Raw genomic sequence first — 20,675 nt, 5'->3', positions numbered from 1 at the left:
AAGAATTTAATGAGTTTTGCTCGCGACGATGTCATTGTTCCGTGTGCCAACCTTCCATTGGACACCCCCTCGAGAATCAATGAGCTGCGACATACCATCAGCCCCAATCATCTGATGAATTCTGCCCACAACTTGCACGAGTTAATCGATCAATTGTTTAGTTTCGTCAAAAATAGCCGAAGTACCGATGTAGCTAGCATCCAAGACCTTCTAAAGACTGGCAAGGAAATCAAGATATTCGAGGGATGTCCCTGGTCCAATTACAAGGCCGTCAAAACACTGGACTGGACTGCTTATGATGAAATTGTTGCTTCATCCATTTCAATCATGCAGATATATCATCTATTAACATTGGAAGCACTCGAAAAACAATACAACTCAAACGATTTCGCTGACGAAGTATGGAGAAAAATATCTAATATGCTTAAGAGCGCATTTGGGCTTGCAAATGAATTCCGGGATCAGGTGTCCGAATTGCATCGACCCCACTTCGATTACATTTATCATCTGAACCAGATATTGGTGCAACTCCTGATCATTTTCAAGAACATTTACGTTACACACAGAGAAATCAAGGCTAAATTTGGTGTTTTTGATCAGGTTCCAGAGAGACTGAATACTTATGTTCGCATACTGATATTTGTTTACAATGAATGTGCAGTTTTGGAACAACTGAGAAAGTCCTCGCAAGTTGGGACTTTGAAAAGATTTGTGGAAATTCTATTCTCATACTATAGAAGCCTCTTCTATTATCACAAGAATGAGTTAGGGATAGCCCTCAGTATCAGCAGATATGGCCTTGCGAACAGCATCGATCAATCCAAAATCAGATCCAAGTTGCATATCAAGGCGAAAAATTACAATGTTAAAGACAAGCACCTTTGGAGGGAAGAAATAAGGCTTATGAAGGAATACCAAAACTCAGCATTTCCAGCTGCATTTCGGCATAATATCTCTACTGTCGTTGATATATTGCGCATTATGAATGCCAAGTATGAGAAACTCAACAATAGTATCAACTTTCAGGAAGTGCCTTCCCTTGAAGAAGTGAAACAGAGATACCTATTTGATTCTGCAGACTTGCCGTCGGGACTTCAAGTACCGCTGGAGGATATCAATCATTTCATTCCAACGTGTCTGGCGGAAGCCCCTAACGTTCAAGATGTTTACTTTTAAGTAAACTTAGCCATACAAAAATCCTATTCCGATGCACCAATTGGACATCTTCCCATAGAATCCATACAAATTCTTGCCTCGAGGCACAAAAAACTGACGCACACCTCCCCCTGTTCCGCCTAGCATTGGACTCGATTTCTTGTTGGTCAAAATCTGAATAGCATCAACCCAAGCTCCACAACGAATGTTGAATCCTGTTATAATTTCATCTTCCTCCAAATAAAAATCTGAATGATGACTTTTGAAGTTTCCGAAATCCAGATAGCTTCGATCATTGAAAAGGACTCTGATTCCGTCCAATGCCAAACCATGTGTAACTTGTAGCCCGATGACTCGCTTATCAGGAAAAGTGACCATCAAGTCACTGCCCTGATCCCCTCCGTAAACCTCGCTTTTCGTAAGAGACAATGCACCACCATTGACCAACACGGGAGAACTCAACTCAATAAGTAATTTCCGCAAATCACTAATGTCTTTTTGTAGAAACCCTCTTGCAAGAACTCGAACATGAATGGGTTTCTTGGATTTTAGTTGAGACTCAATTTGGGAGACGGATAAGCGGACGACTGGGAGGCAGCCCCGACCCTTCAAGAACACTGGCAAGAACTCGTATTGCAAGTCCGGAAATTCACCTGTCATGAACTCAACCAGATAGATTCCTGAAGGTGCCACCAAATCCAAGGTATCTATATCGATCGCCAGAACGGATATTTCACACACTGCATCTGTAGGCAGTTTCATTCCTTGGTTGCATCTAAATGCAGTTGGTCTAAATGATTCCACGTAGAAATCAGCGGGCACAGCAAAGGCTGGATGATAGAGAAACCTTATTTTGTCCAATCTGTGCCATCCAGGTTCTGCGCTAGTGAGCACGGGGCCCCAGTCGGATTTCTTTGTTCGCTGACAATACGCCTCTTTCGCTAAGAACTTGCGGTTCAATGTTAAATAGTCACGAAGCATGACTCCATTTCTTTGATGAGGACAACCAAGCAAGTGTCCTATTTCGTGCATAAATGCTCCTAAAGTCAATGTGAAGCACTCCCAAGCAGTACCACATTGGTTGCAATCATTTGCCACCTCATTGGTGCTGATCGGCGTGGTGTCAGTTAATGCTCTATGCAAGGACTCCATATTCATTGGCCAAGAGTGAAGTCCGTGGGACCCAAAGATCGCAAGCTTGATCCTATCATTTCCACCACCTAGTGCGGCATGTCCTAAAATTAAGTTCTGCCTCTTATCCCAGTGAGCATCCAAAATCATGACAGCCGCCATAGCTGGTACGCGAGATGTTGCCGATTCCGCAAACGGGCCACCATATTTGGTCAAAGCATCCATTGCAATGCCGAAGAGCTCGCCAGCTTTTTTCGCCTTTGGGTTTTGTTGTGCATAATCAGGGCTTCGGAGTTCAGCAACAGTGCGGTCCGACCGAATAACGTGTATTTTAATCTCGTTGCGCAGGATACCTTTTGCCTCCTCAACATAGCTGATGGTGCTCCGGGTTTTTTCTTCCACGAATCGGAAGCTTCTCGACCCGAACTTCTCTAAATACATATCATCCTGCGTGAACGCCTGCATCAATCTTCCGCCCATGCGCAGCTTGCGTACTGCCGCATCAAGATTATTCCCCTCGTACCTTTTAGCCTGCGGACAATCAAATAGTTGAGGGGAGTCTTTGCCAACCAAAACACACAAATGTATTTTTGGAACAAGAGACTCGTCGCTTATCGGACTGTAATTCAATTTGACTTGTGTTTGATCTAAAACAGCTGGGCCATCTTTGGGAAAAGCAGGCTGCCCATTCATCCATAAGCCATCCACATGCTGCAAGGTGAGACAGTTCATCCCGTCTCCGAGATGGACCATTGCTTTGAAGTAGCCATCCACTATCTCGTAATATTGCACGCTGAACTTGTCGTTGAACACTGCAAGCAATCCCTTGCGGCGTGCCGACGTTCGCCCTTTTAGGATGTAAACAGGTACCTGCAGCTCAAGCTGTTCTGGAGGCAGGTTTTCGAACTGAAAAGGCATAAAAATAAAAAGTCGGACACTTTTAGAATCAATTTTAACCGTCGCATGCGGATACTAAGGAGTTATCATGTGGGCTGAAACGGCACAAAACCTAAACAATAATAAGGCACCCGTGTTGTTATTCCCAATGGAGAAATGTTATTCGATTTCTTGCAAGGAACCGTACATGACCCTATTATTGGGACTGCAAGTTACAAAGTTTCTTAATGAATCGAGTAATCTAAGTTCTTTATTTATTGGAGACAAACATGTTCTGCAATCATCAATAGAAATCGATGCGGGATCTGCTGGGACATTAGATCCAAGGGGTGCGACAATCAAGGAAAACCAAAGTTCATCTGCAATAGTCGTAAGACCCGCTTCCAGTTATTTTTAGAATCATTCAGATATTGCAGTTTTAGAACCACTTAATGTAGGGGACAACTGTAACCTTTTGGTGGAGGTCAATAAAGCGGCTCTGTGGTGTGTCGTCATCGACCCTAATTATTTATAGAAAAGACCGCCAGAAGCCTTATATAAATGTTTTACTAGCTCCGTTATTATTTAGTGAACCCTGCAAGTGCGTGTCACATCTACGAAAAAACAATCCTGCTTTCAAGCGAAGAAATTGGAGTAGTATTCGATCTTGTCGACCCAAACTTCGACGCGACTATTTGTAGAGGGCTGAAATTTGCCGGGTTGAAAAAAAATACAAAAAATACAAAAAATCGCAAGCAGTCAAAATCTGGTGAGCTTAGCTGCAGTGATTGAAGTGCGAATACAAAGGTCCACATAAAAAAAGATCCAAGACATACATTTCGACTCATTCCCTCAACTTGTTATTTTACTGGACGCACCATTCCAGCTAGAGCAAAGCCTAACGGCAAAAGATAGAGTGACATTCGCCACTTTAACCCAAACTGTTTTAGTCAGGCGTTATTTCAAGACATACACCGTTTGGACAATCAGATTCTCATAACCACTACATTCCTTACTTTGAATCTGCTTTCACAAGATGGGGGACAATAACGACCTATCTTCAAAACTACAAGATCTTAGCATCCATAATCGAGGCCTTAATCCTAACGCACAGGCCAAGCTGTTAGCCTTTCAGGCCAAGAGGCAACAACAACATTCGAGTGAGGAGCTTTTCAGCCCGGCCCGAAATGCTTCTCCAATCTTGAGCTCGCCGTCGACTCCGCGCACCGAGGACGCTGGCGCCCCGGGAACCCCAAATCTTGATGCGGAAGAGAAGACCGATGCCCAATCTGCAGAAGGTCTGATGAGGCGAACATCCTTTAGAATTCCAAAGAAACAGTCCGAAACCGATGAGAAGGCCTTGTCAGATTCACGAAGCCGCAGTCATAGTTTCAAAACCATGAAAGACTCCGTGGAGCGCCCTTTTGGCGGACACGCCACCAAATCTTCTGATGCTGTTCCCAGTCAGGATAAGCCTCTACCAGAATTACCAGACATTGTGTTGTCGGATAAGTTGGATGCGATCGTCCGAAACGAGATCAATCAAGCGCCCTCTACCGAGGCCAAACCCCCTCAAAGAAAACAGTCTTTATCTCAAAGAAGAGGAATGAAACTTGATTTCAACTCCTTGACCGACCCTCAAAATCGAGCATCCTCCAACAAGTCAATGGACAAACTCAAACTCAATATGCTGCCTCAGAGAGGAGTTCCAAGTGTTCCGCATAATAGCGCGCCTGCTCCTATCGGAGGAGCAAGGTCCAAACCAAATCTTCGTCTTCCCCAGGCCCAACCCAAACCCGCAGGCATGTTTGCTAATTATGCGAAATATGTGGACATCAAATCGGGTTCTCTTAATTTTGCTGGTAAGGCTTCTGTGCATTCCAAAGGTGTTGATTTTTCGAATGGCTCTTCTTTTAGAATATCACATGACGATTTACAGTTTCTGGAGGAACTGGGACGCGGAAACTATGGAATAGTATCCAAAGTTTTGCATAGACCTACTGGGATTATTATGGCAATGAAGGAAGTCCGGCTGGAGCTGGACGATTCCAAGTTCAGACAAATCTTAATGGAACTGGAAGTGCTCCATAGTTGTGTGAGTGATTGCATTGTGGACTTCTACGGCGCATTTTTCATTGAAGGTGCAGTTTATATGTGCATGGAATACATGCAAGGCGGCTCACTTGACAAGATATATGGAAATGGGCTGAATGAACCTGAGTTAGCTTATGTTACCAAATGCGTTGTCAAGGGGCTCAAGCAACTGAAAGATGATCACAACATAATCCACAGAGACGTCAAGCCGACAAACATTTTGGTTGGGGACTCTGGGAAAGTGAAACTATGTGATTTTGGTGTTAGTGGTAATTTAGTCGCTTCGTTGGCCAGGACCAATATTGGATGCCAGTCGTATATGGCACCAGAACGAATTAAATCATCAACACCAGACGACGCTACCTATACAGTCCAATCGGACATTTGGTCATTGGGATTATCAATACTTGAGATTGCAAAGGGCAGCTACCCTTATCCACAAGAAACCTACGACAATATCTTTTCGCAACTGAGTGCAATTGTTGATGGCGAACCACCAACATTGCCTGACGATCGCTTTTCCAAAGAGGCACGTGATTTCGTGAATCTATGCTTAAACAAGAATCCAAATAAACGTCCTGTCTATGCTGAGCTTTTGTCGCATCCATGGCTAAACAAGTATGATGATGCTGCATGCCAACAACTCATGGCGGAAGTTGTTGCGGACGCCTTAGAGAGGAAACGCGAACAAAACGAAAGTTCTCCTAATACTTCGGAGCCTCACGTCATGCCGCCATTGCATAAAACACAGCTAAATAGGTAGACACTGTTACATACTATCATTATCATTGATTATTATATCAGCATATTTTTAATGATTTTACTTAGTCGGACTCGAATCTCTCTATCTTCGGACTATAAGTGTCCAATGAAGGTGCTATTACGTAATCAGGTAAGGAGAGAGTTCAAGGTCAAAAAAATACTTTGAGACGATTTGATATACCCAACTATGGTTTTATGCAGGAATTTGATCTCCGCCAATGTCAGGCCTGGTATTGTGGGAATTAGAGGACTTGCATCAGTTCCAGGTACTAGTCAAATGGGGGAGCAACGCGCAGAAGAGAATATTGTCCCCAAGCCTAGAAGAAGACGAAAAGTCACTCAGTTCACTGACAAGCTGAATAAAGGGCCTTCTTTCGAAGACTTTATCAGCGGCAAGGCTAAGGATTTGTTGGTGGATCCTCTAGAGTTAGCACGGAAAGACCCTGATGCCAGGTTGCCCTCGTGGCTCAAAGTCCCAATTCCTAAAGGTAAATCATTTCATTCGCTGAAGAAAGATGTCCGGGAGTTGAAACTAGCAACTGTGTGCGAGGAAGCCAAGTGTCCAAATATCGGAGAGTGCTGGGGAGGTAAGAAGTCAGAAGCTACTGCCACAATCATGTTGATGGGAGATACTTGCACGAGAGGCTGTCGATTTTGCTCAGTGAAAACCAATAGAAACCCGGGGCCACTAGATCCAAACGAGCCGGAAAATACAGCAGAGGCAATAAGTAGATGGGGGCTTGGATACGTGGTTCTGACTACTGTGGACAGAGACGATCTTCCTGACGGAGGTTCTCATCACCTGCGCTCTACTGTTGAGAAAATAAAAGAAAAAGCTCCTCAAATTTTAGTGGAGTGTCTGTCAGGAGATTTCCGTGGAGATTTGGAGATGGTCAAGGTCCTTGCATCTTCACCGCTAGATGTTTTCGCTCACAATCTAGAAACAGTGGAAGATTTGACGCCACATATCAGAGATAGACGTGCTACGTACAGACAGTCACTTGCAGTGTTGCGCACGGCAAAAGAAACGAACGTTGATCTGGTTACGAAGACTTCTTTGATGCTTGGATTTGGAGAAACTGATGGACAGATCTTGCAGACTTTGAAAGATCTGAGAGAGAATAACGTGGACGTGGTGACTTTTGGGCAATACATGAGACCTACCAAGAGACACATGAAGGTTGTTGAATACGTTACTCCAGAGAAATTTGAGTACTGGAAGAACGTTGCCTTGGACATGGGATTCCTTTATTGTGCATCAGGGCCGCTGGTGAGGTCCTCTTATAAGGCTGGAGAGGCGTTCATCGAGAATGTGATCAGAAAACGAAGACGTAACGTGGGTGTATCTCGTGAGGTAGAGGTTGGAGACGATGTTTTCGTGTCCAAGGAAATTATAAGTAATATTTAACTTACGCAATAAACGTTGAAGGTAAACAGTACATTATTATAAAGTCTAGGCGCCCATCAATCGAGGAAATATGACTTTCTATTAACCAATAGCTCAGTGAATATAGGAACATGTTTGCCTGTTGGGTCGTAGGAGACGTTCGCACTGAATAGCATCGCCAAGCTCTCAATCGAATTTTTGTTCTGATCCCGGTATTCGAGAACCTTATCAAGATAGATAAATAAGCATTTTAGTATTTGGTAGTTTTCAGACGGGAGCGCTCTTAGAACGGAATTAAACTCGCGTATTCTAATGGAAACATTTGAAAGTCGAAGCAGTAGTTTAAGTTGCATGCAGTCTTCCTCATTCAAAATTCTCTCTCCAGAGCGAAGCCATCGCTTGAAAAGTGTCGTGACGGCATGAATGCTAGGTTTCGGGTTCAGGTTCACCAAATCGACATCGCCCAAGTTGTTAAACATTTCCTCCAATCTATTGATCTCGGATTTCACAGATGATAATCTGAAAATACCAACTTTGTCATATCCTATCTCATGGTCCAAATATGTGAAGCACCTATACATCATTATCGGGACCTTCAATCCATGGTAGTAAAAGTTAGACATTTGTGAAGATTCCTTGATCGTGAGGCCGAAACATTTTGATCTAGGTTTTGAAAAGGCACTTGCCTCTTCTTGGTAATCATCTGGTAACTGTGTGGTTTCAGACTCTTCAGGGGAGTCAAGGGATAGCGAGAGCTTGTCTAAAGGTCCTGTATTTGAAGGAGATCGCAATATTTGTGAACCGTGCCCATCTAAAACGACTTCCCGACAACCTTCGTTCATGGAATGTATTTTGGTTTATGTTCAATGTCGAGAGCGCTAAACCAATGATGTCGGTAATGGGATATACCCAATAACCTCAATGACACTGCTAGAGAAGAATCTACCAGGTTCGATGTAAATGTGTGAGTTTTATATTTTGAAACGGACTGTGCTCCCAACCAAGGCTCACACCCCAGATGTTATTATATTGTGTGATGATGCAGTACAATCCGAACAAATCTGGCGTTCATCCAAACCGTAGTAAGATTTGTTAGTTGGGACAAGCTTATCTTATTTTTTTCTTTTTCCTTTTGCAGGGCCCAGCGGTGCTTTAGTACTATGGAGCATGACACAGCCTGATTCTACGTTTTTTTTTTTCTTGTCAGATGAAATTTGAAATTTCATCTGGCTGAAATTCTCAAAGTCCGGATTTCGTCTCGATCTAGGTTAATTTAATTGGATCTATTCTTCTGTATAAAGAGAAAAATATTGCTAATTATTCAACATTAAGGTTTACTCGGCCTCCTCACTTGCTTTCACAACTTTGGTTTTTGCCTCCTCCTCGATTTCGGCATCAATCTTGGCAATCTCAGCTTCAAGCTTGGCTGCCTTTTCGTCAGCTTTGGCAATGTTCTCCTTGGTCTGTTCCTCTTGCTTTGACTTGAACTCCTCCAGCTTGGCCTTCAAGCTGCTAATCGTATTTGGAATCTCGTCGGCTTTCGATGGCAAAGCGATGGACAGCTCGGACAACTGAGCAATGACATCAGGCTCGATGACAAACTTAGAAGATTGTTTCTTCTGAGTCTTTTTTTCTTTCTTGGACTTATTACCGGCGAAGAAGTTTTCCTGCTCCTTCTTGATGATGACAGCATCCGCTGGCATTTCAATCTTACGACTAGTAGATGCGGTGTTTGAAGGAGCTTTTGATTCTTCCAATGGCTCCTTGTCGGTTCTAACATAGGTAGGATCGAAGTGGCCAAGCAAAGTCTCCACTAAGGTGATCTCGCGAGTGAACGCAGGTCTTTTGGAGGTCTCCTTCAGAAGTTCGATTTCAGCTTGCAACTCTTGTTTTTTCAAGGTCAGGTTGTAAATCCTTTCCTCTTCTTCCCTTCTTTTACGTTCAGCCTCCATGTCGGCAACAAATTTCTTGTGCTGAGCATCAAATTCTGATCTCACCTTGTTGATCTCGGCATAAATTCCATCCTTCTTGGAGTAAAGAGCCTTTCTCTTGTCAAACAACGATTGCCTCTTGTCTTGAACGCCCTTATTTTTCAAGCTCAATGAATCTAAGCTCTTGGTAACTTCTTCAAATTTAGCTTGGATTTCCTTGTTGGAAACAGCAGACTGCTTTTTCTTCAGCTCTTGGATCTTGAGCTTGTCATTGTCAATGGACTTCTGCAGTTGCTCAATGGAACCAAAGTCCTTTTTCAGTTTTCTCAAAGAAGTAATCTCCTTGACATATCTTCTCTCATCAACAAGCTTCAAAGTACCAGAACCAATAAGATCTTCCAACTGGTTAATCTTTTTATCAATCTCCTCGACATTTTTGAAGCTGTTCTTGGAGTTTTGGGCCTGCAAATCACCAATTTTTTTCTTCATTTGGCCGTCTATAGCTCGAATCTGCTCATTCAACAAGTTTCTCTTGTTTTTGATCTCACTCTGTTGCTTGATGATCGTGTTGAGCTCAGAGGTCAACCTCTTTCTCTCTTCCAGAACATCTTTTGGAGTCACAGTGACCTCGATCTGCTTGTTCAAATCAGCAATCTCTTTGTTGTACTTGTCCAACTCCTTGTTGAGTTCAGCAAGCTTGGCGTTTCTAGCTTTAACGTCAGGCTTTTTGATGAACCGTTTGTTTCTAGGAGCTTTGATCGCTGGCACTTCGTCAGACATCTTTCTGCTTATCAGTTCTTTTGGATATCAAATATTTACACAGATAACAAATCTAAGTCCAGCAACTAACTCTATAAAGTAGAAGATGGTAAACTTGAAACACTTGGTACTCTAAGTCTCTGAGGGAGATTGGAAACCTGTCGAGCTTTAATTTTTCAACACTTCCAACAACAATTTTCGATCTCGAGGTAATTAATTGTGTTTGGTACACGACTTTTTACTGCTATGAGAACAGGCAAGTAGGTCAAAACTTATCGGAAACCGTATGATGGTATACTATAGTAGACACCAATGTTCGTTTATGGGTATTATTTAACACATCAATTGAACCGCATAGTCTCTATAAATCCCCAAAAAAACACATCTTCACTCCCAAAGAGAAACCCACATGGGCCAAAATCAGTAGCCCCAGAACCAGCATGGAGAACTTTTTGTCTTCCTGCCCGAAAATAGTTCCGAAGTACTGGGAAATTTTGACCACAATACTCCATCCACTCAGAATAGCTCCGATACCAATACAGCTCCATTTAAGAGCTGTATCCAAAACGTGGTGATTGATAAGCAATCCACGGAATATACTTAAAAGCGCAGCTGGGATCCACATGATGTTAGAGTATGAGTATATTGAAATGAGCTTGGTCAAGGGAATAAGCAGGACAACTTTAAAATAGAAGCGTAAAGCCAAATATAAGAGCGCTGGGATTATTGCGATGTATCCATATAGTAGGTTGATGGAGGTGATGATCATTTTAAAATAGTTGATGCCTAGTTTGTCATTGTGTAGAAACCACTCGCTTAATAGTTCAGCAAATGAGTTACAAAAGAATAAAAGATAAACCAAGGTCGCTGTTATCCACACTGATCCGTAAAGGTCCCCAACTTCCCTGAATTCCTCCTCGGGAAGTCTCACTAAAGGATTCAAGCTTCTGTAGCAATTGCGGAAAAAATCGCTTGATTCAAGATCAAAGAATTGCCTGTAATAGTTGAGAGTGAATATCCCACCCGAATAGGTCTTTTTAGACTTTGAGCTCGAGAATGTTGTATTTGCTGTTGACGGAGCGAGAGTCGGTTTTGGATTTGCCGGGGAACCTAAGTCTGCTTCGTGCACTTCTGACACGCCGCTATCCGGCTGAATAAACACATCATCATCCTCAAAAGGCTCAGGAACTGGCGGCTGAGGTTTTAGGGAGGTGTAATTTGACATGTCTAATGCTAACCACGTATTAACTAATTTTTGGGGAATTCGACGCGTCGAACGACACTGTCGTCCAACGGCAGAATTCAATTAGTCTTGCCTTTTTTGAAACAGCTTTTTTTACGTGCACGTAAAAGACAATTCATCGTGCCAAGAACGGAATCAACTCGGAATGATAAAGACGCGTCATACATCGAAATTGAGGGTAGAGGTTATGAGTTCATAAAAGCCTCATTGGCTTATGCGGACCGCACTCGATTTAACTTGTCTGTAATAGCGTAGAAAGTGGCTCTACTGCCGGTAGCATGACTGCTTCTTTTGCCATGAGTGTTTCATATCTTCCTACCACCATTACGAACATGCTATAATTCCAGATCTGATACAAAATTATTGTCGTGTACCAACCATAACAATAGAACAATACGTTTAGCAAGCCGGAATCTGGACTCTTAGGCGCACAGACTCAAAAGAAAAACCCTTGTTTGAACTACCAGGGTACTGCATTACAAGCTGTATCCTTGGCCGTAACAGTTTATGGAGTAAGTCATGAATGCCGAGATCTTACTTTTCTGCAACCAAGGCTATTGATGTCTTTTTTTTTTTAGAACAATTGTTATTCAGTTCCGCGCTTGAAAATCTTACGACAACAAAGGGACGCTGTGTATGCCACGACCATCCGCTGGGCAGTTCCCAGAGGGGTCAAACTTTGTAAATGCTTTTGAGTTTTGTTTAGAGATTTCTTGCATTGCAATTTGGGGTGGTTTCTTTGAAAGAAACAGCTTTGCGAATCCACAGAATCTGCGTGTATGGATATTAATCACGCACACTTCTTCAACATCAAATAAATACACTCTGTTTCAAACACAGACTCTTTCACCGCAAGAAAACAGCTACATTTTTGTCATTCACTAGTATATTACAACACAGTTGATACCCTTCCACTCGTTTTGAAAAGTATTGAGACACGCTTCTAAGTCCCGCCAATGGTCAAATTCAACAACCTGATCCTTCTCAATTTGGTGTTCACCATGGTGAATGGTTTATACCTTCCCTCGATGTTTCCTCACCTGGAGATGAAGAAAGTCATAAAACGAGAAAATCATGAGAAAGAGGCGGTCGCTCGAGATGGTTTATATTCGAACTCGAGTTTAACAGAGTTTGAGAGTTCGGCTTCAGCAACATCATCCATATCCTCAACATCATCGCCCTCTGAAAATATCGAAGAGCTTTTGGATCCAACAAACTGGTTGTACTCTCCAACATCAGACTTGCTAAGTTCCTCCAGTCAATCTTCTGAAACCCATTTGGATTTGCCATCTTCCGCTACATCGCAATCTACTCCATCCTCTTCCCTTGAAACCGAAACCGAAACTTCTCAAGGTTCCAGCTTGCAGGATACGACGTCTTTTTCCACGGCTTCTTCTAGTTCCAGCTTAGAAAGCTCAAGAAGCAACATTGAAAGCACTGAGAACGTGAGTAATCCTGGAAGCTCTTCGGACTCATCTTTGAGTTCGTTGTCGAGTGCGAGCTACACTGGCGCTACAAAAGCAAAGGCTACATTTTACGCAACAAACTCACAGCAGCAATCTGAGTCTTCAGCACTGGCTTCCTCATATGTTTCTTCAACCGACTCTCTTGGACTCTCATCAAGCGAAAGTCTCAGCGATCCGGAAGCTACAAGCTCAACTTCATCTACCACAGCATCATCGGAAGGAACAGCAGAACAATATAGCTCCTCATCAGCTTCTGCTACAAATTCTCTAAGTACATCTAGGAGTCCTGATTTGCGTTTCAAAGTCGCTGGCAGTACAACCTCGACAACAGTTTCTAGTGAAACTTCCTTGTCGTCATCTGCAAGTGGTACAGAGTCCACGGCATCGGAAACGGATTCGCCTCTGCCTTCTTCAACAAATCCCGAGTCCTCCAATTCTGAAACAGAATTGCCACTACCATCAGAGACCACCGGGTCATCAATCCCTCAAGAAGATTTGAAAATAGTATCTTCAGATCAGTTGGAATCTACGTCGTCTTCTGCGGCAGAAGCTCAATCCACGGCGATTACGACGGACTACGAGACCCCTTCAATTTCTGCGTCGTCTTCGCCGGAGGCCCTCCATTCAACTAGCGAAACTAGCGAATCAGGGGCGGTGCCACAGCCACTTCCACCCACCTCTTCCAATGAACCGGAGACGGACTCCCCGCTACCATCTAAGATTTCTCCCAGTTCCGAGATATCGGGTCCTACACCAAGGGCATCTAGTGTTTATGGAGGGCACTCAGGAATTGTTAGAATCACCATTAGTCAGAGCTCGAGCTCTCTAAGTGTCACGGCTCCCATACCATTACCAGAAAATACGTCAACAGGATCATCGTCGTGGACCTCGTCACCGACGAGCGAAGAGACTGTTTCAACTGAAACTGCAAACTTGAGCAGCAACTTATCCACGGGAACGCCATCAAGCTCTTTTACAGGAAATGCAGCCACAACCACCTCCCTTTTATCGAAAACCACACTTTCGAGCTCATCAGCCGCCGAGCCAGAATCATCACACTTAGGGGCATCCAGTACTGAAAACACATATCTAGAGACTTCATCATTGAGCTCTGACAACATTTCGGGAATCAGTACTAGCATTTCTTCACAAAGTATTTCCGAATACTCTACTAGTTCCCAAGTGAACGCTGCCACGACATTTTCAAGTGTCGCATCAAATGCAGATACATCATATTCAGTTTCTTCTCCATCAAGTCCTATAATTGCTGTCTCTTCGACTTGGAGTTTGTCAAGTATCTTGAATCCTCTCAGCTCAACCGCGAACGCGGCAACTACCATAGAAGAGTCCTCAGTCACTAACTCTCCAGCTACAATTGGTGTCAGTTCTTCTAGTACGAGCATGACTACTCAACAGGCTTTGACTTCATCGCTCTCTTCGATTCAATCAGCACTCCAGCATCTTTCAATGATCAGTACTGACAGCGAAGCATCCCAGGTCTCACAGACGTCAAGTGAAACTCAGGTTCTTTTATCGTCTGATTCGACAGCTGACAAAGGTACCACGTCTACTGGTCCTTTGACAGTCTCTAGTGTTCAATCAACGTCTGAATCCGGTTCTACTAGCTCTACGGAAGTGCCAGCACATTCGCCCGAGTCCAGTACCTCTTCTTCAGTGAGTTTGTCTGGAACAACTCCTGAAGGTACTGAAAATTCACTCACAGAATATTCGAGCAGCAGCCCGGGTCTGGGTACCGCAGGTCCTACAACTTACCAATCACAACAACCATCAAGCACTGCTTTTGGAATTACGTCCTCTGTGCCTACAACTCCAACAGCAAATTGGCTTCCTACTAGTATTGTGTACCAAGATCCATCGACTGCATCAGGATCACAACAGTCTAGTACCTCGTCGATTGCAGAATCAGCATTACCAAAAGCGATTTCCCCTGTTGCGACTGCGGCAGTTTCTCCTAATTATAGATTGATTACAGTTGGATTCAAACAGGAACTGAAATACACGTTTGTTTGTGAAAATTCCTACTCTTCGAATCAGATTTTCGAGTATCTGCCCAAGGTCCTCACATACCCAAATCCTGATGTGAATGAGTCTGCTGTTTTTGTCAAACAATTGGTTCCTTATTCTTCTGCGAACGTTGACTATATCATCACTGTTGCAGAAGTTTACTTTGACCAAGATTACATCACTGTGTTACAGAATGAAATCAGTAATACCTCGTCAACACTCTACACGAATCCAAATGCAATTCAAAAGTCGCTAGCCGGATACATTGACAGTCGAGTCCCTATAGATGGGCTGCTGGATGCAACTTCAATGGGGTCTGCAACTATTGGAGGCGATCTTTCCGGTACAGGAAATGATGAAGATGATGACGAGGATGATTCTCTTTCTTTAGGATCTATGGATTCCTCCAGCCTGACTTCTACCGGATCAACAAAGGTACAAGGTGGTAGAATAGCCGGTATTGTTGCTGGCTCTGCTGCAGGTGCCACAGCCTACGCGGCGGTGATGATGCTAATCTACAAAAGAAGAAAGAAGAAGCTTCAAGAACAATACGAATCCGAAAAACATGCAAATCTTCATGGCTCGAGTGATTTCCGCTCGCTAATGTTGTCCAGCGGTTCACCGGTTGATGCCGAGCAATACCATTCTGACTATTCTGACGAAGGCGCCATCCGCCTCACAAACTCTTCTTCCGGCGCATCCTTTACTCGAATGTTCACAAGAAACTCTAACTCCAATGTCGAGCTGGGATCAACCAGATACATGCCTTCCATTTCCAATCCTACCAATGTGAAAAACTCGTTGGGTTGGTGATCGCCGGTGTAAACTCGCTTACAATTCTAAGTTGAATTATCGAAAAATGGAACTACATAGAGCTCTTTTCGAATATAGTTGTTCTAATTTTTATTCCTGATGCTATAACAATAGCTTGGCTGACTCATTGAGCATTTCTTTGTTTCTTTCGAAGCGAAAGACCGCAAACAGCGTGTCTTCTATCAGATCTTTCTTGGTTGGCCGATTGTAGTCTAGCTTTGGAATTAGAGAGTCCCGTGATTTCTCTAACCATGAAAACCAGTTGTTAGGTAATGTTGGATTTATATCGGTGGCTTTTGCAGTCGATCTTAACTCGCTGAAAGCACGTAATGAATATGATTCGGCAAGTTCACCTTTGTAATTATACTTAGATGATTCGTGTTGCAGTATTCCACGTAGAATACGAAACTCTACGTTCTCTTCGGAGAACGGTTCTGAGCAGGCATTAGAAACAAAATTTATCGTGTTGATTAATCTGTTAGTCAACTGTTCACTGGTCAATTTATCGGTAACATTGATAAGTAATTTGCGTTTATACTCATAGTCCTCTCTGAACCTCATTTGGATATAAAGTGTGTATACTCGCTTGAAATGGCCTGGGACATTAAGGTAGGGAACGAGCCTTATCAGATTTCGATATATTATTTTGCATTGTTCAGGGTGAGTATAGTATGAAAGATAGGATGCGGTAATACCATTAGTACCATATATATGATTTAATACCGATTTCCTGTAAAGCAATAGATGTTTGCTTATGTGCAAGTTTGATACCGAATGTAAAGATTTGTGCATTTTATGAGTCTATGAGATACATTTTTTTTTATAGTGTTTTTTAGTAGCATTAGTTTTGTCTACGAAGACAATAACATCGAGAAAGTCATGAATATTTGTTGTATTACAAATTTATAAGCTTGTCATCGAACCAGCGCATGATATGTTTGCCTTTGATCATTCCTTTACTCATGTCATAGATTGAGCTAGAAAATTTAGCATATTGTAGTGGTCCATGAGTTAGCGCTTCAACAATATACTTCTCCTGGATGTCTTTCAAAGGAATTGGATCAAAAGCTACATCCAAAAACTCCAATTCGGGGAAGTTTCGAATGAATGAAATAAAACGAGCCGGTTCAATTGATTTAACACATAATTTGAGACATTTCAAGTTTCTCATTTGCGACAAATATTGTTCGAGCAACAAGATCTCTATTGGCGGTGATTCAATGACGAGATGACGGAGGTTTGAATGCAAAGAAATACTCTCTAAATATGCCCTAATTCGAGAGTCCGGGTCATGATCCACACATTGCTGTGAGGGAATGTTGACTTTGAGAGTCCTCAAGTCTGTAATTGATGAAATAAATTGGGGACCGTGGTCGGCCAAAAAGTTGCATACGTGCAACTCTAACACCTTCAACCCTTTGACTTGTGGTGACAATGCCTCTAATAGCGTTTTTGTGCTCTGAAGAAGCCGAATACCTTCTGACAATCGAGACAATCGAGACATCCATTGCCGAAACTCTGAGACGCGCAATTCCTCCCACTTAATATCCGTCTCCGGGAAACTCAAAGTGGGATACTCAAACAAATCTATCAGACGAAGCACTCGCATTTTCGTAAAGTCTAGCGCCTCAAGCAGAATCTGTGGTTCTTGTGGATAGATCAATGCTGATTTTATGGTAAGTTCATGCAGCTTTAGTTTGTGGCCATTGGTGTTGAGGAGCGACGATAATGGAACTCGATATTGCTTTAGGCTATTTCTCGCGATAGCAGTCACTGAGAGTTTCTTGAGATGCTTAAAGTCGGAGATAGTTAGCTTGCAACTCTGGGTCAATTCCAGTTCATGAAGATCATAATTAAAGCCTTCTAATTTTTTTGTTCGTAGTGACCGAAGACCAGGGGCACTCAAGACGCCTGATTCCGGCAGCTGAGCACACTTAAGATTCGTCATTCTGGGTATACAATGCCGGAGAAGGCCAAGATCTTGGTTGACTTCAATTCGTTGTACTAGGCACACCAAGTCAGTTTCAGTAAGTGTTCGAATCAACTGCTTCAGGCCATAGGAGGTTTTCACTCTGCTAGAATATACTTTGACACCACATATATCACGAAGATAATAACTATCCTCCAAAATTTGGTCAAGATAGAGGCTTTCATCATCCACTATGATAGATTGATATAATCTTTTAAGACAACACTGGCTCAAGAACTTGGTACATAGCATCAAATGAAAGCAATCCGATTGATGCAGATTCTGACAGACCTGAAGTACAAGTTCACTTGGCAAGGTGTCTATCATTTGGCGAAATTGTATATTTGACCAAGAAGTCAAAAGTTTAGATGATGGCCTTTTCGGCCTGTTTTGAATTCAACTGGCTGTTTCGAGAAAAGAACCCCCCTCAACTAGTCTCGGATCCTCAATTATGCACTGCATTGTGTTGGTATTGTGCCTCGAGCCACTTTTTGTCAAAACTTCCCCATTTAGTCCGATTTTTAAGATTATCGTAATTATCGGTCGAGAATGGCAGAATTTTTAATTTTAGTACACAATCAAAACTTTGTTATTCTCGGCCAATAAACGGTCAATCAGCTTTTCACATCCTTCGTTATAGGTGATGATTGACATTTCGTTCGCTGATTTGCTGATGTGTTCATCAGTAAGCTCGTGATCAAACTCACCGACGATGATGGAAACTTTCGGATTTTTTGCCAACGTAGCATCTTCTTTTATGGTAGCAAGAATCGCATTGTCTTTGTGAACGATTATACGTGTGCCCTCAATTCCCTTGTGCTGAACAAATATACTGAATAGTTTGAGCGCTATTAGGTCCGGGCGCGAAACAGTGGAATTAGATATGGTAAGCGTAACCGTGCGGATTTCAAAAGAATTGGGGTTTAAATAGGTATCGACTGAATATTGCGACTTCGTATCAGTAATAGGCTCTTGAGTATCAGTTTTGAGGCTCACATCTTGATTATTGTTGATGAACAAGCATTTGTAGTTGTCCTTGCTGTCGAACCTGCTCATTTCGCCGACCAATGGCAAGTTTCTTTGAAATTCTTTGAAGCTCATAGTCACAATGAGCAGGTCATGTTTGAAGTATGACACGCCGTAAAGTATTGTTTTAAACAGATCCTGTGGAAGGCTGTACAGAATCTCAGATGTGAATTGTTGCGAGTTCATTTCGGTAAAAATCTTGAGGATGTTGAGAATTGCATTCAGTTGGAAATTATCACCAGTCTGTTCACCTTTCAACATCGAAGCATAGAGCAAATCTGCTGTCCGCTCGGTTAATGACTTGACATTCACAGCATGAACAGGAATACGCTCTGGAATTGCCAGATGATCAAGGAAGACCAAATCGGTAGAGATATTTTCAACATTGTTAGCATTCAACACCAACCTTTTGAAAACAATCTCTTCGTATTCATTGGTGGTCGATGCTTTTGTTGTCAAAGAAGCAGACTTCTCTTCCTGTTCGGCGAGTCTTCGTTGGACTGAGTCTCTGTACGATTGGGGATAGCACAGCAAAGTCAATGGCGTGGTAACAAAAGTCGCCACCAATGCCATAACAATGAACATCGAAAATGTCTTCTGAGATATTATTCCTGCGTTCAGACCTGTGTTAAGCACAACAATCTCAACAATTCCTTTACAGGACATCAAGACACCAACACTGAGACTTTCTCTTTTGAAGAGTCCAAAGAAGCGAGCAGCCACAAATCCTCCAAGAATCTTACCCAACATTGCTACCACAATAATGCAAACAATATAAGCCCAGTCAATTCCCCTGTTAAGTAAACCCAAGTTGACACTAAGGCCGGCAAGTGCAAAGTAAAGCGGGACGAAAACGATATTCACAAGGTCTTCGATCTTTTCTGTCACAACGATGACATAATTGTTCTCCCTAGGTACAATCGTTCCCACGACGAATGCTCCAAAAATAGGGTGAACGCCAATTATATCTGTGAAGAAAGCTGATGCAAACATCAGCATAAGAATGATTGTGGTACCTAGTTGCGATGGTCCACTTGAGATGTCGTCCAAATATAATAGCACCTTTCTCAATGCATAGCGAACTGGATATACCACAAATAAACACCACCCAATTGTGACCAAACATATATATGCCGTAACTTCTGACTTTGTAGAGTTCGCCAATGTGATACTGAGAGCAAGAAGTATCCACCCAACCAAGTCGTTTGTGATCCCCGCTGCTAACACTATGACACCCACACGATCCTTAACCAGCCCAAGCTCAGTGATAATACGTGCAAGCACAGGAAATGCCGTAATACACATTGCAACGGCAATGAAAACCATGAAGGTGGTGAATTTGATTGGTTGCAAGCTATCATCATGAACTCTATACTCGTTCCAAAGACCGACTGCAATGGCACATCCGAGGCCAAAAGGTACAGCCATGTTAAACAGGCCAACAGAAACTGCGATCTTGAGATTCTTTTTGATGAACACCACATCAACTTCACATCCGACCATGAATAGCAAAAGGCAAACACCGACATTGGCGACCAATGTCAAACCAGGAATAGAATCTGTAGGGAACACAGTTGAAGTGAAATTCGGAATGTGACCCATCACACTTGGTCCAAGCAGAATTCCAGTTATCACTTCCGCAATAACTTTGGGCTGCTTGATGAGAGATAAAGGACGGTAAACCAACTGAGCTAGGACCACTATGAGTATTGTCTGGAATATAAACAAGGTATACGGCTGCGATTTGGAATACTCCAAAGGGTTGCTGCCACCAATAATGCCAGCAGTTGAAGACGTACTGACCGCCATTCTAGTAATAAGAAATTACCGTGAAGGAATTTTGTATTCAAGTGTTTTTTTACAGCTAATCAGTTACACTGGGATGGGAGCCCAATGTTTTTGGACATCCACATGTGAAGAGCGTTACAGGAAAAGGTAAGGAAGTAGGGTTGCTATATTTTCTATAGCAGCTACAAAGTGCTTTCTCATGTAAGCTACGGGTTAACTCAGCTTGTGTCCTGAATCGGGTACTTTATTG

General features: G+C 42.7%; 11 protein-coding genes across 11 annotated transcripts in view; 5 read left to right on the top strand and 6 right to left on the bottom strand.

Annotated features, from left to right (window-relative positions):
- Positions 1–9: 9 nt before the first annotated feature.
- Positions 10–1,176, top strand: OGAPODRAFT_5950 (uncharacterized protein; the record flags this gene model as incomplete). The annotated part of the gene is made up of 1 exon (XM_018355771.1): positions 10–1,176. The coding sequence occupies one exon, from the start codon at positions 10–12 to the stop codon at positions 1,174–1,176; it is 1,167 nt and encodes a 388-aa protein (XP_018212974.1).
- A 6-nt stretch (positions 1,177–1,182) lies between these two features.
- On the bottom strand, positions 1,183–2,979 carry OGAPODRAFT_44597 (uncharacterized protein; the record flags this gene model as incomplete). Its single annotated transcript, XM_018355479.1, has 1 exon — positions 1,183–2,979. The coding sequence occupies one exon, from the start codon at positions 2,977–2,979 to the stop codon at positions 1,183–1,185; it is 1,797 nt and encodes a 598-aa protein (XP_018212973.1).
- Positions 2,980–4,909: 1,930 nt separating this feature from the next.
- On the top strand, positions 4,910–5,884 carry OGAPODRAFT_42121 (uncharacterized protein; the record flags this gene model as incomplete). The annotated part of the gene is made up of 1 exon (XM_018355433.1): positions 4,910–5,884. A coding segment is annotated over one exon (975 nt), but the record flags the coding sequence as incomplete, so codon positions are not given.
- A 324-nt stretch (positions 5,885–6,208) lies between these two features.
- OGAPODRAFT_15133 (lipoic acid synthetase mitochondrial precursor) lies at positions 6,209–7,450 on the top strand. The gene has a single exon (XM_018353520.1). The coding sequence runs from the start codon at positions 6,296–6,298 to the stop codon at positions 7,424–7,426; it is 1,131 nt and encodes a 376-aa protein (XP_018212971.1). The 5' UTR covers positions 6,209–6,295; the 3' UTR covers positions 7,427–7,450.
- Positions 7,451–7,482: 32 nt separating this feature from the next.
- Positions 7,483–8,471, bottom strand: OGAPODRAFT_74525 (uncharacterized protein; the record flags this gene model as incomplete). The annotated part of the gene is made up of 1 exon (XM_018355898.1): positions 7,483–8,471. Exon 1 carries the CDS (start codon positions 8,245–8,247, stop codon positions 7,483–7,485), a length of 765 nt encoding a protein of 254 aa, XP_018212970.1. The 5' UTR covers positions 8,248–8,471.
- Positions 8,472–8,676: 205 nt separating this feature from the next.
- On the bottom strand, positions 8,677–10,256 carry OGAPODRAFT_96467 (uncharacterized protein). The gene has a single exon (XM_018357899.1). The coding sequence runs from the start codon at positions 10,114–10,116 to the stop codon at positions 8,740–8,742; it is 1,377 nt and encodes a 458-aa protein (XP_018212969.1). The 5' UTR covers positions 10,117–10,256; the 3' UTR covers positions 8,677–8,739.
- Positions 10,257–10,418: 162 nt separating this feature from the next.
- OGAPODRAFT_91794 (uncharacterized protein) lies at positions 10,419–11,320 on the bottom strand (the record flags this gene model as incomplete). Its single annotated transcript, XM_018357037.1, has 1 exon — positions 10,419–11,320. One exon carries the CDS (start codon positions 11,318–11,320, stop codon positions 10,457–10,459), a length of 864 nt encoding a protein of 287 aa, XP_018212968.1. The 3' UTR covers positions 10,419–10,456.
- A 758-nt stretch (positions 11,321–12,078) lies between these two features.
- Positions 12,079–16,451, top strand: OGAPODRAFT_15131 (uncharacterized protein). The gene has a single exon (XM_018353519.1). The coding sequence runs from the start codon at positions 14,206–14,208 to the stop codon at positions 15,640–15,642; it is 1,437 nt and encodes a 478-aa protein (XP_018212967.1). The 5' UTR covers positions 12,079–14,205; the 3' UTR covers positions 15,643–16,451.
- Positions 16,452–16,537: 86 nt separating this feature from the next.
- On the bottom strand, positions 16,538–17,590 carry OGAPODRAFT_10868 (uncharacterized protein; the record flags this gene model as incomplete). Its single annotated transcript, XM_018353243.1, has 1 exon — positions 16,538–17,590. The coding sequence occupies one exon, from the start codon at positions 17,588–17,590 to the stop codon at positions 16,538–16,540; it is 1,053 nt and encodes a 350-aa protein (XP_018212966.1).
- A 105-nt stretch (positions 17,591–17,695) lies between these two features.
- Positions 17,696–20,675, top strand: part of OGAPODRAFT_15092 (uncharacterized protein) — a 100,993-nt gene continuing 98,013 nt past the window's right edge. Inside the window, exon 1 of the mRNA XM_018353489.1 lies at positions 17,696–17,712. The gene's annotated coding sequence lies outside the window, so the exon portion shown is untranslated. The remainder of the gene's footprint in view (positions 17,713–20,675) is intronic.
- Positions 19,142–20,446, bottom strand: OGAPODRAFT_37821 (uncharacterized protein; the record flags this gene model as incomplete). The annotated part of the gene is made up of 1 exon (XM_018355344.1): positions 19,142–20,446. A coding segment is annotated over one exon (1,305 nt), but the record flags the coding sequence as incomplete, so codon positions are not given.

The sequence above is a fragment of the Ogataea polymorpha genome (genome assembly GCF_001664045.1).
Source record: "Ogataea polymorpha strain NCYC 495 leu1.1 chromosome Unknown OGAPOscaffold_1, whole genome shotgun sequence".
NCBI lineage: Eukaryota > Fungi > Ascomycota > Pichiomycetes > Pichiales > Pichiaceae > Ogataea > Ogataea polymorpha.
The sequence above is the reverse complement of the archived record's forward strand: the minus strand, read 5'-3'. Positions and strand labels throughout refer to the sequence as shown.

Excerpts from the sequence above, each read along its gene's own strand:
- OGAPODRAFT_15133 (XM_018353520.1), top strand. The coding sequence starts at position 6,296 with ATGGGGGAGCAACGCGCAGAAGAGAATATTGTCCCCAAGCCTAGAAGA.
- OGAPODRAFT_96467 (XM_018357899.1), bottom strand. The coding sequence starts at position 10,116 with ATGTCTGACGAAGTGCCAGCGATCAAAGCTCCTAGAAACAAACGGTTC.
- OGAPODRAFT_15131 (XM_018353519.1), top strand. The coding sequence starts at position 14,206 with ATGACTACTCAACAGGCTTTGACTTCATCGCTCTCTTCGATTCAATCA.